The 19,751-nt window shown below is 46.0% G+C and overlaps 1 protein-coding gene across 26 annotated transcripts in view; it reads left to right on the top strand.

Annotated features, from left to right (window-relative positions):
• The window catches only part of Ccdc91 (coiled-coil domain containing 91), a 170,715-nt gene that overhangs the window by 125,963 nt on the left and 25,001 nt on the right, over positions 1 to 19,751 (top strand). For 25 of the 26 annotated variants that reach the window (XM_087657856.1, XM_087657861.1, XM_087657836.1 and 22 more), the window contains 2 exon segments: positions 221 to 397; positions 19,330 to 19,443. In XM_087657856.1, the coding sequence (XP_087513982.1) occupies positions 221 to 397; positions 19,330 to 19,443 (291 nt within the window). 26 annotated transcript variants of the gene reach the window in all.

A 19,751-nucleotide genomic window follows, 5' to 3' on the forward strand; every position in this document is an offset into this window, starting at 1 on the left:
CCTGTGTTTGGTGACTCCTGCCTTATGCTGAGGCTTGATTGGTCTCAGGCAGAAATGTCGGGGGCAAGGATGAAACCCTGCTTTAAAATGATGGAGTGCCCTGTGCCTTTATTTAATACACCTAAAACCAGCGATGTTGGGACTAACCGTGAGGGTTGAGTCTCGTGGCTGGAGTTTGGCCTTTCTGTTAATGCTTCTGCTTCCACCATTTTGTTTGAAGCTTGAGAAAGAAGCAATGAAAGATGTCATCACTAAAGCAGTGGAAGAAGAGAGGGAAAATCTGGAGAAAGTTCACGCCGAAGAAAGAGAAATGTGGAAGACAGAACATGCAAGAGATCAGGAGAGGGTAGCAGAGGCCATCCAGGCCGCTGTGCAGGAGCAGCAGAGGATGAGTCAGGTGAGCAGCTCCCCCAGAAGCCTGGTTCCTGTGGTGCTGTCCTTCCCAGGGGAAGGCACTTGCTGTGACGCCTGATGTGAGGTCAATGTAGTATACGGTCAGTTCACATCACAGTGTTTCTATTCTGACCTACTCTCTTTAAATGCGTAAATAATTTTTCTAGTACCAAGCATCCTGTGACATATTTTGCCTTTTCCCTCTATTTCAGAAGGATAAGAATCCATGTTTCCATTTTAACATTCTGTGTTAGGCTTCCCCCATTCATTCTTCATTCTTTTTCTTCCCCTCCCACCTTTCACGCATACACACATGCTTGCATGCAGAATGGGTGCACACTCACATGGTAAATAATGTATTTGGTTAGAACAGTGAGACTCAAACAAATTATGTCTGAGTTACATACCTGTGCACCTTGGGTTGGCAGCAGTGGCTAGCACAACCTCACATATGTCCCCACGGTCCCACAAGAGGAAAACCTCAGTGAGCCAGCTTGTGCCCTACAGAATAGCTTCTGCCCACTAATCTTCCCAAGCTTCATCTGCACAGTTGAGCTTGCCTGCTGTGTTTACCATGACCCAGGCCTTCTGTGGGCAGAAGGACTTGAATGGCCGTCCTTTGCACAAATATAAAACAGCAAAGGTAACCTTCACAGAAGCCTGTTTTCAGTGCTGATTGCCAGGCACCTATAAGGCATAGCACAACACATATGCCTTATACTTTAAAACTAAAGCCCCTCTGAAGCTGGGCATGGTCCTGCCCACCTGTAATCCTAGCTCTCAGGAAATGGAGGCAAGAAGAACAGCAGTTGAAAACTGGCTTCAGTAATATATAGCAAGTTTGAGTCCAACCTGGGCTACAAAGGACATTAACTCAAACAAAACAAAGCATGAACAGCAGGAAATGTGTCACCTGTAAGTTAAAAATGAACTGAAGATTCTTAGAAACATAAAGTTTTGGTAGAAGCTATATGAGTGGAAACTTTTTTGGTTGCACCAGGCAGGGAGCATTGTGTAGGGAGCACTGGGCAGGGAGTGGCCATAAGGGAGCAGTGTGAGTGAACCACCGGCCTATCAGATATGCTCATTATCATTGTAAACAGCTCTCATTTACACATGTTGACTTCTGCATAGTCGTCAACTGCTACCCTTCTGCTTAAAGCCTACACTCCTGCTCAAGGAAACTGAAAATGGCCTTTGTGGAAAGTTCTGTGAAGCTCACACCTCCCTGGCTATTGAGGATAATCATTAAGTAGCCACAGTCAAACTCACACCTTACTCTGTTGTAGCTGATGTGACTGCCTGCTTCTCCCTCCTGCCTCTTTGATTTCTTTAGATACAGTAGTAGAAAAACAGTAACCCAGCCTTTTCAAAGGAGATGGAGAAGCTAACTAAGGTATCCTGTCAAGTGTTGGTCACATCAGTTGCCATGCTTAGTGGTCATGCCAAGTGGTCAATGGTCAGTGGGCAGGAGACAATAAAGCTGTGGAGGTGTGAAGAGCTCACTGTGAACAGGAGAGTTTTTCAGAGGAGACCGAGGCAGAGACATGCTTGGTTTAGTTGGAACAGTGCTATTTGAGAATAAGCAGGTTAGGAGAACGGTAGAGCAGGCACAATCTAGAACCGCCCTGTCCTTCCTTGGATTGATACATAGTATCAGCAACTGACAGAGTCCTGGGATCGATACATAGTATCAGCATGTGACAGAGTCCTGGGATCAATACATAGTATCAGCATGTGACAGAACATATAGAGCCAGACTGCCCTATGCATATCCAGTCTATCCCTGGAAAGGGCCTAGGAAGGCTGAGGATTTATTAAAATTACACAAAAATGCATACTTGTGCAGATTTTTCTGCAACGACAACTTTTATTCTTAGAAGAATTTTAATTAGGAACTTTAAAAAATATTGCAATTGGCTTCCCATTGCCTTCTGAACTTTGTATGTAAAATCTATTGCAAATTGATTAAATACTTAAATTATAAATTATATGTATCTAAAAAAAGAATTAGGCAAATATTAGCATTCTTTGAAAGGAAGACCCTAAGCAGGCCTATTAGAGTGGTGGATTAAGTATAACTTAAATAGCTTCATAAAAGGAGGAAAAATTTAGCAAAAATTATCAAAGTCATATTTTTCCAAGTTTCCGTTACCATCCGTGTTTATTCAAAAAATAGTTAAATACTACTAACCTGGCTTCATAAAATGTTAACCATCTCTCTGCTCATTCCTGTCTGCCTAGCTGCAAGTTTGGGCAGGGCACTAGATATGAAACCCAATCTCAGGGCCCACTGAAGAGGTGCAGCGTTTGCAGCCTCGCAGATGCTTCATGCCTGTGGGTCATTTCTGTTACCAGCTCTGCCACTTCTTGGAAAACCTGCTGTTTGTCTCTATTCATTTTAGTGCTTTTATTAATTCTTTGAGAATTTCATACATGAATACTTTGGTCATATCCCCAATCCTGTCACTAGCTTCTACCTGATCCCTGCTGCCCTAGTGGACTAACTAGCTCTATGTCTGAGATGTCTGTCAGTGCCAGAAAATGGTGATCGTTATCATCTCAGCTGCAGAAATGCCTGTTGGGGCAAAGTAGGGGCTGGTAAAAACTGAAAAGGAAAGATCTGGGGAAAAACTCATTTTCCATAAACGGCTTTGAAAAGTTCTGCCTTCCTGAGGGTCATGCACATCCCAAGAAGGGCCAGTGAACCAACTCACCTGGCTGAGATTCAGGAAGTAAAGACTAAGATACAGAGTTCTAATGACTGTGTCCAGGTTGCCCCAGCAACAGAACCTTCTAGAAAAGGGTGGCAAACTGAGTGGCTCCAGAGAGAAATCTGTGTTCTCCAGCCACAGTAGATCACTTAAGTTCAGTGGTTCACAAGAGAAACAAAATCTGTGCCCTCCAGGAGCAGACCACACATCATCCAAAGCACTAATAAGAAACTTTACTAACAACATAGGAGGAATACCACAGGCTTTGCAGAATTAATCTTGGGGAATTACATTATCTCGTGAGATATCCCAAACAAACAAACTATATTTTATCTGTCACAGCGGGGAATTAATTCAGAGGGACAGAAAAGATCTGTTTCTGAAGCTGCTTTGTATTATTTTAAATGTGTGTTGTTTAGAAACTAAAAATAATATTCAAAGAAACAGGAAAATATAGTCCATACATAGGCAGAAAATTAGTAAGTAAACCCTAGTAATGGCTTAAAAGACTTAAGACTTTACTCTGCACCACAAGGAGCTCAGAGATGGTTTTCTGGATATAAGCTTCTGGCTTCTATGTCACGAGTGCCTGGGCCGCTCTAAAATCACAGTCCTTTTGAAGGCTGCATGTGAACTTTGAGAATGATGCCTTCCACTCTCAATATGCAGAGCATGTGTACCACAGCTGTGCCGGACTCCCTGCTGCTCCTGTGAGTGCTGACACCCAGATTGCTGTCCCCACCTTTACTTCCTCTCAGAACCTGTATTGATTCCTGTGTTTACACCTTGACTGACCTTCCTTGAGATCTTTATATCTGACCTCTGCCCACCCCGGTATCTCCTAGGAGGTTCAAGTAGTGCCTGGCTCACCAGTGTGTCCCAGAAAAAGTCACGTCCTAAGACAAGTCAGGAACTGAAGTCTCCTATAGTTGACCCTAGATGAGTGGCTGTCTGACCTCATAGATCCTGTGTGCTCACCGCAGTACCGTGGTTGGCTGGTTGGTTGGTTGGTGGGTTGGCTGGTTGGCTGATTGGTTGGTTGGTTGGTTGGTGGGTTGGTGGGTTGGCTGGTTGGCTGGTTGGTTGGTTGGTTGGTTGGTTGGTTGGTTGGCTGGTTGGTTGTTTTGAAGGATCGAGGATCATGTAGAGGTTTCATGTCAAAATTTCTCTGTGTGTCTGTCTTATACGGCAGCCATTCACTGGCACAGACGTGTCCTAAAACTGATCAGTGTCCCCGGGTTTCTGCTGTTCACAGCTATACCTGTTTCTGTTTCTGCCTTAGCTCTTGCTCTGCCTCCCCTTGTGAGTCACCAGGCTTTATCTGCTCGCTGCTGCATTCTCTCAGTCCTCTTCTGTTGGTGTGTGCTGACCTGGGAGCTGCCTTAGAGATGATTTTGAGGCTCATCTATGCTGATCATCCTATGACTGCTGATCATGCTCCCGACGGCACTGTACACAGTTCCTGTTCCTTGGCCTGTCTTCCTACGATACCCATCCTTGCAGGGTGAGGTGGGGCCTCCTTGGAGTCAGTGATGCAGCTCACCTTTCACACACCTATTGGCCATTCCTACCGGTCCCATATTCTCTGTCAGACAAGTCATCCATTTCCATTTCAGTAGAATGGGTTTCAGATTCGTTTTGTCCCTCTGTCTGGGACTGGGTTCTGTGTTTATTTTTCTCCATATTTTCACTTTATGTTTATGCATTAGCAAAACCAGCTACCTCCTCCATTCTTCCTCAGTCATTAGCCTGGTCTGAGATAAGCAGAGCCTCTGAGAACCTCCATGATGTGTGTCCTGTCAGCTCCCAACTGTCTGCCGTGTTTGTCTCACTTCATTGCCTAACACACACACACACACACACACACACACACACACACACACACACACACACACACACCCATACCCATAGAGTAGAGGCTAGCCCCACAGGCAGCCCTGTAAAGGTGAAGCTTTAATGTAACTCTTCTGCTGCCTTGAAAAAAACCATGAAGTTCTGTCCCTGGGCAAAGCTGGGACAGCGCCTGTGCTCACTCGATGTCCTTTGTTCTTAGCCATTTCAGGTCTCAAGAGCACCCTTTGTCCTGTCCCATCTTGTCACAGGTGAGACAGATCCCAGTGCCATGGGCACCCACAAAGAGATCAGCGGGGCGGTCCACCATCTCTCCCCTCAGTAGAATTTTTTTTTTTTTGACCAAAGAGCTGGATGTGACCCTGTCCAGGGGCTTTGATCTGCCTGGGTTTGAGCTCACACAGGGAACATCTAAGTGTCTGTGGCTTCTCAGGAGGGGTGTCAGTGCCCGTGAGGCTGTTGGCTCAGTGTGTTCACAGGAAGAGGTACCAAAGTTTCCTTCTCTACTATTTGTGGCAATATCTCATGTGACCGTAGTTGGATGTTTCCCCTCAAATTCTCAATAGAAAGGAAAAAGTAAATTAATAGATTTATTTGGTAAAATCACTATTATACGTATAAAACACCAGCTATGAGGAAACTGGACATTTAGACAATGGGCGTGCAGTGCCTGCCCCTGAAGAACAGACTCTCTGGAAGATTCTGTCTGTGACCTCCTGGTATTGAGCCCAGAGTTCTGTTGTTTTAGAGACAGGTTCTCATGCAGAGAGCTGGAATCACACTCACTGAATAGCTACGGATGGCCTTGAACCCCTGTCCTTCTGCCTCTTGTCTCCTGAGTTCTGGGATTCCAGGTCCATCTGCCACATCTGGCCTTAGACCAAATTTTTTAATAAATTTGTAGGCATCGCCTTATGAATTAATTACACTCCCCAGAGGGAAAAAAAAGCAATGAGTTATTATAAACTGCCCTAAATTTTTCCTAGGAGTTTAATTAATTTTTCTGAATGAGTAATGTGGTTAGGCCAGGAACATAATTTATAAATAGACTTCCCGTTGGTTTATTAGTGATACGAATCTGAAATCTTCCCCCTACTTCCTGTTCCTACCCTGGAGCACCGTAGCTATTCGTTTTAAATTTATCACTAATGTCCTTGTTCTCCTTAGGAAAGTCCCTCAAATATGAAGTATTACAAAAGTTGATGAGACATTGTTATATCGTACAACACAGAGAACAGTGGTGGTCTTCACGTTCAGGATTACTTGGGGAGTTTTATTCTCTATGATTTTGTAGTCTATTCTAGACAAAGAAGCCACTGTAAGGATTCGAAGGAGGAGGAGAGGAATGGCTTCTGTAGGAAGTAGAAGTCTTGTGAGGAGCTGGCTGTGGTTGTGCTGACATGATCATTGCCTGTCATAGCCCTGGATCATTACCTCCAGATGGCAGCCACCATCTGGTCAGTTGCTGCTGTGTCTGACTTGACTTAGGAGGAAGGCACTGCCATCGCTCCCATGCACCCTCCTTATGTGGCTTCCTGTCTGTGCATGTGGAGGCTGGGGATCAACCATCTTATTTCCTGGTATTGCTAACCACCCCCCTTCAAGATAGACTTTTCTGTGGAATCTGGGCTCTCTGAGTAGGCCTGGAATAACTGCAGGAACCCCAGAGACACCTGTCTGTCCCACATGCTGAGATTTAAGCATGCACTGCTACACCCAGATCCTTGCTTGGGTTCTGCAGGTGGAACCTCTATACCTCAGATCCTCAGGCTTACTGAGCTGTCACTCCAGCCCTACCCTGCCTGTCCACCACGAAGTGACAGAGCTTCTATAGCTCATCCTTGTGGGTATCTGACCTCGTTAGGTTCAGGCTGCCTGTCTCAAGGTCTTGCAGTTTGCCCACCCCACCCCCACTTCTCCACCTCAAGGTTTCCGTCCTCATATCAAATGCACATTCACCTCAGAGGGGAATGGATAACTGTATAAGGAAACCCTTAGCTGGACACTGACCTCTCACTGCTCGCCTACCCTTTCTTCTGAGCAGCGACCACATGGATTCACTTGTAGAGTAGCTTTGGATACACAGAGCTGGCCACAGTAGGCTGGTCCATTGACCCTTGTGAAGCATAAGCGCAGTTGAGAAGGAACCGTGGTATACATGCTGAGTTTAACCTGGTGTTATGAGCCGTGAGGGGGAAGAAAAGCATTACAACTGTATGTTTGCCAGTCACCGGTGGAGAAGTCCGCAGACACAGGAAGGAAGCCAGAGTTGGGGAATTAATATTCAGGTTATATGGCGCCATTCAGAAAGTCCTGAGGAGAAAGCTGTGACAGAGGTTAGACAGTGGCTGCCAGGGCCGTTGCCAGGGTCATGAGAGCTCCTGTCAGGCGATAATTAAACTGAAGTGTGTGGTGGTTACATTGGCCAGACCTATCAATCATCAGAGCCATTTCCTAGAATATTGTGGTTTTAAGAACAAATTCCTATTGCAATAAATTTTTGAGAAAGCATCAGGTTTTGTTGAGGTTGAGAGTCTGCTTTGTATTAAGTGAGGGATGCCTGTGATAATCTATAGATAACCCTAGAGAAGAGGTTAGGGAGCTGGAGACACAGGCCTGTTACATCGTGCTCTCAAGACACCTGTGCACCCATGGCTGCTGACCATACTGTCACAAGGAAGTAGAATTAACCCTGATGTCATCAGCAGAGGACGGGTGATGGACATGTATGGGAACACAGCGGCCTTTGACTCAGCTGCACATATGAAATTGGCAGGAAAACAGATGGGTCCAGAAAGTAGTAGATTAGCTGAGGAGACCTAAACTCAGGCCAGACGAAACCCCAAAGATGCAAGTGCTCACATTCTTGCTTATGTCTGGATCCTAGATCATTCTGTTAATAGAGATGTGTGGGATGGACAGGAGGAAATGTGGCTGAAACCTGAAAAGTGAGTAGAGGTGACATGAGGTACAAAGCTGTTGAGAGGACTGAGGGATGAGCAGAAAGGTGAGGGGAGTGGGCGGGGCATGGGGAGTGGGCGGGGCATGGGTGGCACAAGTGGATAGGGAAGGAGAAACTAAAACAAGTTCTGCTTGGAAGTGGCCAGGTAATACCTTTGAGATGTCAAAAACTTATTTATTACTCTAGTTTTAAACTTTTTTAAATGAAAGTTTTCATTCTAATTCTTGAGAGAAGTACTAGTCTAAAGTTGGGTGCCTCCTTAGGGTGCTGTGGAATGGATAAGGCACAGATGCTGTTTAGAGCAAACTAAAGACTCTCTAGACAGGGCTCTGTGACTTCTTTATGGAGTGTCGTCATCTAACTATAAATAAGTTTGTTTCAGACTGTCTGGTAATGGAGATGACTGTGACCGTACACTTGGGTTCACATGGGATGACAGTAGGCCGTGTTGGGATGCAGTGCTACACCCATCCAGTTGGATGCTCGGAGTTTCCAGTGTGCACAGCTGAGCAGCAGAGGCCAGTGCTGGCTCCGACAACCCCTTAGCAGTACAGGGCAGTAGGGGAGTCCCTGGAGAATGGCCCCAAACTTTGTATGGCCCAGCCATTCAGAGAAACAGGAGACCTAAAAGTGACCCATGTTGAGGGCCATTAACACCTCCTCTTGGCTGCTGAGTCCAGTAGAAACAAGAGAAAGGTAGAAGATGGCAGAATCAGCCTCAGGTAAGCAAACCTGAGTGCTAGACACCCGAGAAGGGAAGGGCAAGAAGCCACCTGCCCAGGTTGTCTGTAGGCGCCCTGTGCTCATGGTGGCATCACCTGGGGAGACAGAAGCACACAAGCAGGAAACACACCTACCATTGTGTTAGGGGTTATCACAGAGTATAACCTTTAGAGATATTGAAGGGAAGATTTGTAACCCTGGCTTATTTTCACGTCCTTGCTGAAGGAGAGGAAGTGTGTTTGTAACAGACACCAGGCTACACAGAAGACAGAAGCTTTGGTGTTGTTGCAGAGTGCCATAAGGATTCTGTGTACTTAGACCCCGAAGCACCATGGCCACTGTAGACTGTTCGAGATGGCTCATAACCAAGCACAGGCCTGTGCTTCCTCAGAAGCCACAGGTGTTATAATCAGGGCCTAAGTTTTCTTGAAGAAATTGAACTTTGCTATCTGACCGATCTTGAAAAGGAAACGGTATTTCTGTACAAGCTTCCCAAGCAAGGTATTCTCCCAACCCCAAACCTCGTCTGCACTGGTGTCTTGGGTTTTGATTCATTCATTTATTTTGTAGTTTTACTGAAGCCTTTGATAGGAGCTTCATTTGTAACAGACAAGGTTGAGTGACATTCTTCGTTGTCAAGAGTGTAGCATCCAGAAAGAAACCTTAGCCCTCGTCTGCCTCTGTGGATGCTGCCTGTTTCATTCACAGAGAAAACCATATTTCACCGTAGGAATGCAGGTTAGGATTTATCCCAGATTGCCTGTCTGCCAGCCCCATTTCCACACACCTTTTTCTTCTTTTTCAGGCTAATGCCCTTTTTTTTTTATTGGACATTTTTTATTTACATTTCAAATATCCCCTCTCCCCGTTTTCTGTCCACAAACCCCCATCCCATCCCCCTCCCCCTTCTTCTATTAGGGCATTCCCCCACCCATCCACCCACCCCCTCCTGCCTTCCAACCCTGACATTCCTCCACACTGCAGGGGGGGGGGGTCAAGCCTTGGCAGGACAAAGGGCTTCTCCCATTGGTGCCCAACAAGGCCATCCTCCATTACATATGCAGCTGGAGCCATGTGTCAGTCCATGTGTCTTGTTTGGGTGCTGGTGTGGTCCCTGTGAGCTCTGGTTGGTATTGTTGTTCTTATGGGGTTGCAAACCTCTTCAGCTCCTTCAATCCTTTCTCCAACTCCTCCAATGGGGATCTCACTCTCAGTTCAAAGGTTGGCTGCGAGCGTCTGCCTCTGCACTTGTCTCCAAACTTCTTTAATCATTGCAGCATCTTCGTTGTGACTGAAAGTTTAAGCTCCTCTCCTGGTATGGTAGTGTTCATCTACAGGCCCAGCATTGGGGAAATAGAGGCCAAAGGGCAGGGGTTCAAAGCCATCCTCTAGTACATGACACTTTTAAGTCAAGAGCAGAATAGATGATAACTAAGTCAATATGAATAGAATATTATTTTGTACCTATAGTTCCCTCTAGCCTATCATCGGCTTCTTTTAAATTTCCATTTGTGTGCATGAGTGTTACGTTTTCATGTATGTTAGTGACCCCTGTGAACTGCCTATGGTAGTTAGATGAGGGCATCGCATCCCCTGCACTAGAGTCACAGATAGTGTGAACTGCTGTGTGGCTGCTGGGAATTGAACCAGGGGGATTAAGCAAGTAGTTTCCAAGATCAGCTGTAGAGGCAAACATGGACAGTGAGGGCTCCACTCTCTAGGCTCCAGGTACAACAGGAGCCCTTGGTAATCGCACTAGATGTCATCACATTACCAGTGTCCTGAGGGCTTGAATGAGGCCAAGTTAGAACGTAGTGAGTGCTGACTAGAGCTGAGCACCCTTGGTCACATTCAGAGATAGCCCTGAATATGACTTACCCAAACAGGAGCATTGCAAATGCTTTCTGGAAATGGGTGGTCAGTTAGCACGAAGGAGGATGGCCTCCTGACTTGTGGTCGCAGCTGACGTGGGGGAGGATGAACAAACAAGCATGGGAGAAAACAAACCTGGAAAAACAGGTTGAGAAGAACAAACCTGGCACCGGGACAAGGATGAACCCCCATACTTCTCAGATCTGCTTTGTGGCTGGAACTTGGGGTATAGCATTTACGTGCGTCCTTGTCCCAGCTTACATCTCAAGCAGAAAGGGACGTTAATGCAGTGAAAATTGAGGATGGTGTAATCGTGCCATGCTTTATGCCTGTAGGAGCTGTCGTGTCTGTGGCATTTCTTGTGTATCTGAAGTTGTGGAGACCTCTAGAGTCACACGTGCCCCTCCAGTGGGAAGAGTGTGCAGTAGAATCAGTGCTTTTTCCCCCTCTCAAAGCCCCAAGGCAATGTGGGGATGCCAGAGAGTTTTCAGCTGTTAGCCCACAGGGAGACTACGTAGAGGGAAGGCCTGGCTTCCAAACTGAACAAAAGCCTGAAAGAAAGAAGACAAAGGTCTGGGAAGCAGGGGCAGGAGCCCCGTAGAAACGTAGCTGTTCTCCTGAGGTAGAGTGGGCCAGCAAAGCTGAGCTCCTGTGCTGACTGTTGAGAAATCGGCCTCCCCGGTGACCCCCATCTCGGTTTTCATAAGGCTGAGGGCCATGGGAAGTGAAAGATAGAAGACCTAAGTACATTGTTGTAAGAAATGGCCCCAAGAAAGCAAGGTGTCCAGATTGCTGTGTTCTCAAGGCTTGGCCACACACTGCGGGTTCAGGCACGGGGTTGTCCCCTTCTTTAGCGTGCAGCGCTTTAAACACAGCAGCGTGCATCAAGTATGAACAGCAACGGCCGCTCATGAGCACCAAGAGGGAGAGAAGGTTTGGGGAAGACAAGAAGTTATTAAAAGCTCCCCTTGACTCCTCAGAGCCGTGCACCAAACAAAGGAGAGTCTGTATTTCTTGTTAACATTTTTTTTAATTTTAATTTTATTGTATGGGTGTTTTGCCTGCATACATGTCTGTATATAAGTATGCCTGGCACCCCTGGAGGCCAGAGAAAAATGGCAGGTCCACGGAACTGGAGTTACAGATGGCTGTGGGCTGTCGTGTCTATGCTGGGAATTGAACAAGGGTCCTCTGGAAGAGCAGCCAGTATTTAACAGCTGAGCCATCTCTCTAGTCCAGGAAGCTGTATTTTTAAAGCAAGAGAATAAGAATACATATTAAAAATATTAAACTCAGGAGTCAGGAGTTGTAGATGTCTCCCAGGGAGGAGTATAAACATACAGATGCAGCCAGTCTGGTCCCTCAGCCTGCCACCATCAACAAACCCGTAAGCCCAAGTTCAGAAGCATGGCCTGAGATCCCTTCTTGTCCTTGAGACACCTTTGCTGGCTAGTGTGGCTGCCACCCCTTATCATATAAGGCTCCATTTGTACAGCAAGTGGAGCCCATCCCAGAAAATCTGTAACTGGACCCCACAGCAGAGATCAGCAGATTGTGGGGAGCCCATCTCCAGTGGATACGTATGTATCTCAGCTCCTGCAGTCAAGGCTCTGGCAACATCATGGAAGAGGGGCAGAAAGAGTGTAAGAACCAGAATTCCAGGAGTCCTGATGTGAGTCTCTCCAAGAAAAGGCTGCATAAACAAGACCAAGACAATGGCAGTATCAGTAAACGTGCTGAAATGGAGGGTGGGGAAACCTCATGGGTCCTACCATGAGACTAAGAACCAAGGGTAGCTCACAACTTCTGGGGGAAGGAGAGATAGCACCTCTTAGAGATGGGCTCTGTTCCTGGATCTCCAGCGCAGAGAGGTCAGCCCCGAATCCATATCCACACAGACAAAAACACTCAGTGTTATAGTTATATGTGTCTGTTTACCTACGTGTAACATAGGTCTATGCACCGGTAATAAAGAAGCCGTCAACTTGGAAGTATGAGGAGATAGAGAAGGATCATAGAAGGTGCTCTAGAGAGGAAGAGAATGGCGATAGAATTACACTTGGAAATGTAAAAGTAGGAATGGTACTTTAAAACCTATAATAAGTCCATGCAGATACTGAAAGGAACCAGACAGTCCATCAAAAGACTCTGCAGCTTTATGGCACTCAGAGCAATCAAACTGGGAAGTTGTGATTCTGTAGTGATTTTTTTTAACTACTTTATTAAATCCAGAATTAAAATGTGCAGCCTTCTTGATTATTAAAGCTCATGTTTGAATCAGCCCATAGCTAGGTTCATAATGAAACTTTTGAGAAATGAAGAAACTATAGAAGTATTCTCTTAGACTCCCGACAGTGTGTCCAGCCTGTAGTCTACGGGCCCCACTGCCCCAGAATAGATAGGATTTGAGCCCAATAAAAATTTACTTAAGTTTGATGTTTTTGCAGTTTTTTTAAAAACTCAAACTCATGATTCTTGATAGTGAACTTCATTGCAGGGTGTGCAGGGTCAAAAAGTTGTAACTCTAGAGTGAGACTCAGCAGTGCATCAGCGAGGAGGATCCAGCCAAGTCAGGTCAGATTCTCAGCAGCGTTTACAGCTACAGAAGCGTCCAGCCTAGAAATCCAGATCACCAGCTGTGTGATGAGGAAAAACAATGGCATTTTCAGACAAAGCACACCCCATGTCAGGAACCTTCAGGAGCAGACAGTCTGCCAAAGACAAGGATCAGCCGGTAAGAAGCAGTTTGTGGACCTAGAGTCTCTGGAGACTCTGGAGAAAGAGATGCAGAGAATCCCAGGACTGTGCCTGAGGGAGAGCCCAGGTTATCAGCAGTGGCTGGCAAGTCCACTAGAAGTGCCTGGCGCCTTGGATGTTCCCGAGAAGGCCACAGACAAGTGAGAGAGAACTGTGAAGCCGCATGGTGACCATAGCTATACAGTTCCATAGCTAGTCCTAGACAGCCTCCAGCTTTTCACTCTTGGTTTTGAAAGTACATCTGGCTTTCCTGCAGAATGATGAATGAATGATGGTTGATTGATTGATTGATTGATTGATTGATTGATTGATTTTAAGCATCTTCCTTTCTAGAGGAAGACCACCAAAAGAATGCAAGCTGTCCTTGCCTTTGACGAACATCCTTTTAGGCCACCATAGTTGTAGACATTCTTAGTAAACTCAGCAGCTGATCACAGACAGGTCCAAGAACCTGAAGAGCTAAGCTTTCCAGTTCCCTAGCATGGACTGGCTTCTAGGCAGCTAGGAGGAGGGTCTTAAAGCCCAGGCCCACAGTGACAACACCTACTCCAACAGGGTCACACCTTCTAATAGTGCCATCCCCTGGGCCAATCATATACAAACCATCACATCCCACTCCCTGGTCCCCATAGGCTTGTTCAAACATGAGTTTATACGGGCCATACCTAAACATAACATAATGCAAAATATATCCCAACTTCAAAGATCCCCATAGTCTATAGCAATCTCAACAATGTTAAACGTCCACAGTTCAAAGTATCTTCTAAGATTCATTTGATCAAAAGTGTAATCCCCAAAGCAAAACAGGAAACCAGCTGGACAAACTCCAAACTCTGCATCTCCTTGTCTGATTTCAAGGTGGTCATCAGATCTCCAACTCATTTTTCATCTTTGTTGACTATAACAAACTTCCTTCTCCTGGGCTGGTTCCACTCCCTGTCAGCAGCTTCTCTCACCAGATATCCCACGGCATCTGGAACATCTTGTGGTCTCCAAGGCAGCTTCAGTGTTACAGCTTCTTGTTTCAGTCTGTGACCCACACATGGTCTTCTGGGCTCCTCCAAAGGTCTGGCATCACTTCTCCACGCATGCCCTCTGTAGCACTCTAAGATCAGGTTGATCTATTCCATTGCTCCTCTGTTCTTCGTGATCATCCCATGGTACTTGCATCTCCAAAAACACTGTTGTCTTCTGCTGCATCTAGACTTCACCAATAACCTCTGTCTTCATGGTGCTAAGTCTCAAGTCCTTTACATGATGCCTTCAGTCCTGGGCCATCAACTGCAGCTTAGACTGCACCTTCATCAGTGGCCTTCCATGGCCTCTCACAGTGCCAAGCTGTTCTTCATGACCCCTTCATGCCTTCAAAACCAGTACCATCTGCAGCACGAGGTACAACCTTGGCTATCTCTGGAACACAACTTCCTTGTGATGTCAGAAAACACTTCCCAGAAGATTTCACCTCAGTGATGCTGGTCTCTTCTTAATCACCACTAATTTCTTAGCTCCAGCTAACCAGTATCAGTTGTCCTAGTAGTCTCTTCTGTTTTGAAATCTAAAGCCAGAGCCACATACATGGCCAAAGCTGCCGAGTTCTGCTGGTTGCTGGGGCTAGAATATGGCCCCCTTGTTCTATTATATTATCACCAGTTTTCTGTTTCTCCAACTCCCTCACTGCCTAAGCTTGGCTGTCCTGGAACTTGCTCTGCAGACTGACTTTGAACTCCGACATCTGCTTGCCTGTTTTCTAAGCACTGGGATTAAAGGTGTGGTCCACCAAGCCTGGATTTAAGTTTTTCTTCACCTAGAACTTGCTCTGTTCTAGGCTGACCTTGATCTCAGAGATCTGCTTGTCTTTGCCTCCTGGGATTAAAGGCTTATACTACCATGCCTGGACCTACATTTAGCTGGATGGGATCTTGTCCCAAGGTCACTACTCCCTTAATTCAATTCACTGTCCTTGAACACAGGATTCAGCTCCATTTCACTTCCTGGTGCCCTTTAATACCCTAACCACATCTTTTATATTTTTCCTTCCTCAACTTGCTATGTTTGTTTAAAATGTTCTTCATGAGACTTAACCAGAGAGCCAAGTCTATGATGGGCATTTCTGACACTTCCTCTATCAATGCAATCTGATCTCTTCACCTTCGCCTCAGGCAGACCCTTAAGACAAGAGCAAAAATTGGCCACATTCTTTACCAAAATATCACAAAAACAGTCTCTAGGCCACATATTGAAATTCTCCACTGAAACCTCTTGGGCCAGATCCACACAATTCAAATCACTCTCAGTAATGAAGTCTTCCATATTCCTACTAGGATAGCCCATTAAGCTCTATTTAAAGCATTCCACTGCTTTCCAAATCCAAAGTCCCCAATTCTACATTCTTCTAAACAAAAGCATTGTCGGGCCAATCACACCAATACCTCAGTCCCTGGTACCAACTTCTGTCTTAGTTAGGGTTTTACTGCTGTGAGCAGACACCATGACACCATGACCAAGGCAAGTCTTATAAGGACAACATTTAATTGGGGCTGGCTTACAGGTTCAAAGGTTCAGTCCATTATCATAAAGGTGGGAACATGGCAGTGTCCATGCAGACATAGGGCTGGAGGTGCCGAAAGTTCTATATCTTGATCTGAAGGCCACTAGGAGAAGACTAACTTCTGAAGGCAGCTAGGAGGAGGGTCTCAAAGCCCACCCCCAAAATGACACACCTACTCCATCAGGGCCACACCTCCTAATAGTGCCACTCCCTAGGCCCAGTATATACAAACCATCATAATTGTCGAGGTTCTAATACAACGGGAATTTTTTTTTTTTGTAACAGTGGTGGAAATCAATATATCAGTAATCAAATAATGTATCAATAAGAGGTTGGTTTCTTCCTTCAACTCGTACAGACTATCTAATGCGAAGAATAAGATTCTCATATGAGGTTAGCCTTCTACTTGTAACTCAGGGTCCGCTGTCCCCGTCATCTACGTTGCCAGTGCTCAGTTCTGCCTCACACGTCAATAGGCTTCCAAGTTGATGGATAGTATTGGTTCCTAGAGTGCTCTGAGTCCTCTACTTGTTCTCCTTCTGCCATTCAGTGCCAGTGCAGACGAGTTCAAAGTCAAGATGGCCTAAAAGGCCATTATAGCACAGTTCGTGGATTTTCTTTCTCCTCTCTCAGTGTCTAGAAAACCCTCCAGAACCATAGTTTGAGCTTTAAGTTTGTGTGGAAATGGAGGTCTATTGAAACACAAAAAAGTACAAAAAAATACCCGTGACTCTGTTTGCACTCCTAATTGTAGCTCAGCAGTGAGACATTTTACACTGCAGTGAGTTTACTTAGCTACAGGGAAAGAGGCCGTAAAGTGCTCTGCGTCAGGCCACACCTGCAGCTCTCCTCCAAGGTCTCACCACCTCTTTCAGGCCGACCTTGAACTCTGTTCACCCTGCTGGAAACACCCAAATGTCTGTTACTTGTACTATTAATAGATTCATGATAACTCCACAGACAGTTATAGTGAGATCTAATGTCTCAATACATGTATATACACTGTGTGTTAAATCTGGGTATCTGACCTATTCCTCTCATTTTTATACTGCCATTTTTATTTTGGAAGATCTAATTCAGTATTTTCACTGTAGTCACCACACTGTACTGTAGGACACCAGAACTCTCTCCTCCTTGAAAACAGCCTCCTTCCGTACCCAAGACCTTGCATGTGTCGCTGTTCGTGCGTGTGTGCGTGCGTGCGTGTGTGCTGCAGGCCAGTGGCAGAACAACAGTGGTTATGTAAAAGCAGAGACCTTGGTGAGCCAGAAACTGAGGAGTCCAGAGGCCAGGGGTGTTTTTATATATTTCTTATAGTAACCTAGTCTTGCAGGAACTAAGAGCCTACTAGGACCATATTGGTCCCTTCTGCCACCCACCCCTTAATGCCACAGCAGGGACCAAACCTCCCCTATGGGAACACTGAGTCTAAAACCTTAGCACTCACCCAGCCTCTATCACTCAAACCACACCACCTACCCTACTGAAATATCAGTGTTTCCATTTCTTAGGCTTTATCCAGACTTCCTCCTAACTCTAGGGGAATCCATCGCTTACTTGGCATCCCACACACCAATCTCAGGCGTGCACCTGTGACCCGAGCTGCTGGCTGTGGATGCAGGCCACCCTCTTCTCCACAGTAAACGGAGTGAGAATTCACTCACACATCTCCTTTCTCCATGAATGGTTTAGAGAAGTTTGAAGAGTAGGGTGAGGATATCTGGCAGACGCAGGCTTCGGGCGGAGGCTAGGATGGCTGTAGGGGATTGACCACGCCCACATTTGCCTACCTGTATAGCAGGAATGGAAGCCAGTGCACATTCAGTACTGAGAGCCCTGGATGCAGTCACTGCTGTGGGGCTGGGCAGACATGTGACCTCTTTGCTAGAAACTCCTGAGCTTCATGTCAGCACCACCCGTTGGCCATTGGTCTTTTGAAATCTCTGTTACACCATTGTTTCTGTTCTGTTTGTGTGGGTAAGTTACAGCTCACGTAGAGCAGGACAGAGGGGGCTCCAGGGTCTGGAACTGTACATGTACGTCACACATACCATTGTACATGTACGTGTACATCACACATACTGTTGTACATATACGTCACACATACCGTTGTACATGTACGTCACACATACCATTGGGTAATTAGCAGATTCTTTGACAGATGGACACATGAGCAGGCTGCTGACCACAGCTGAGAACTCTGTGGATCTGAACCTGACACTTAACCTCTCATAATCACTTGCTTTCTATGCCTTTCTTCAACCACATACAGCTTTTAAAACAATACCTAATTGCATTAAATAGGCATAGAAATAAAAAAAAATAAATCATGCATTTACTCTGAAACCTTAACCATAAATGTTAAGTGGTAAATGTGGCTTACTAATTAAGAACTGGTAAAAGAAACGAGTCATTGCACAATTGTATGAAGGAGTGCAGGCCATACGGTAAAAGAATGTAAGCCTAAGGAAATACTGGGTGTCTGTTCAGGTGAGAACTTTGAGACATAGGATGTGCAGTGCAGTCCTATCTATGTGTGCAGTTCCCTTCCTCCTCTGTAGCCTGTTTTCACATCTACACTTTTGAATGTTTACAGGCTCACACGCATGCGCTTGCATGTTTGTATGTATATTACTGTATGCTCACTTCCTACATGCTACAAAACTTCTACAGTAAAGAAACTCGTAACAGTGAAGCATTATTTTACATTTTACATTTCAGAAGTGAAGAGAACATTCATTGGTGCTGAGTTTACCCAATGAAAACGTGCCAGCCTCTGTGCTGGGAGCTGGGGCCTTGTGTTTTGTAGCATTCATTTGAGTCATGCACTATTTTTTTTATTTGTTTTCACTACACGTATAATATTTTCTGAGAAGTCTGTTTGTCCTTCTTGGAATACTACCTATCAATAATGAGTTCCACTGCCCTCCCTGGAACTCTCATTTCAAACCACAGCTAACCGGGTGGAGCCTTAGCTGGCGTCCGGCTCTCAGCATCTTGACCTGGCATAAGGCTAAGGTAGCTATAGTTACCACCCAGACCACATCTGATGGCTGTGTTGTGACAGAGCTCAATGTGGGTGAAGTCACTGGGCTACGGGGTGTTCTTAGGCGAGTACGGGTTGAGTCTGAAGTCTTGCGTGGATACAGTGGACAGGGAGGCAGTCTGATGGAGAGAAAGCTCTGAAGTCTTTCATGGATATAGTGGACAGGGAGACAGTCTGATGGAGGCAGTCTGATGGAGACAGTCTGATGGAGGCAGTCTGATGGAGGCAGTCTGATGGAGACACAGGCTGCAGAGGAGCCAAGTGGCCTCTGTTAGCCTCGAGGTGTCCTGCAGTAAATGGCTAATTCCGTTTCTTTCCTCCCAAAGTCTCTAAGGTTCCCAAAGCCGTTGCAAGGGGAGATTCCTCTGTAAAGCCTGGCTGGAACAGAACAAGCTGCACCTTGTGGAGAGGCCTTTCACTCACTCACATGAGCTGCACTCACTGCGCTCTCCTTCCCCAACAGGAAGCCGTCAAGGCCGCAATCACAGAGGAGCAGAGGCGAAGTGAAAAGGCCATGGAGGAAGCCGTAAAGAGAACAAGGGATGAGCTGGTGGAGTACGTGAGGGAGCAGAGAAGGGTAAGTGTGCTGTCCTGTCCCAGCGTGTGCCTCTGACAGCAGAGTCTCCACGCGCTGTGGAGTCCTAAGGGAGCAGAGAAGGGTAAGCATCCTGTCCCATCCCAGCATGCACCTCTGTGACAGCCTCCGCACACACTGTGGAGTCAAGATACTGACAGATGCCTCAGTATAGAGTGAGCACTCCAGAAAGGCGGTTTCCCCAAATAATCATATGTAACCTTTTATCTCTGTAAGCACCCCATTAGGCAAGAACTGCAACAAGGAGAAGCGTCTGGCTGTTACCCGGGTCCCTACCCAGAAAGATGGTT

This window comes from Rattus norvegicus, chromosome 4, assembly GCF_021556685.1.
Source record: "Rattus norvegicus strain SHRSP/BbbUtx chromosome 4, alternate assembly SHRSP_T2T, whole genome shotgun sequence".
Taxonomy (NCBI): domain Eukaryota; kingdom Metazoa; phylum Chordata; class Mammalia; order Rodentia; family Muridae; genus Rattus; species Rattus norvegicus.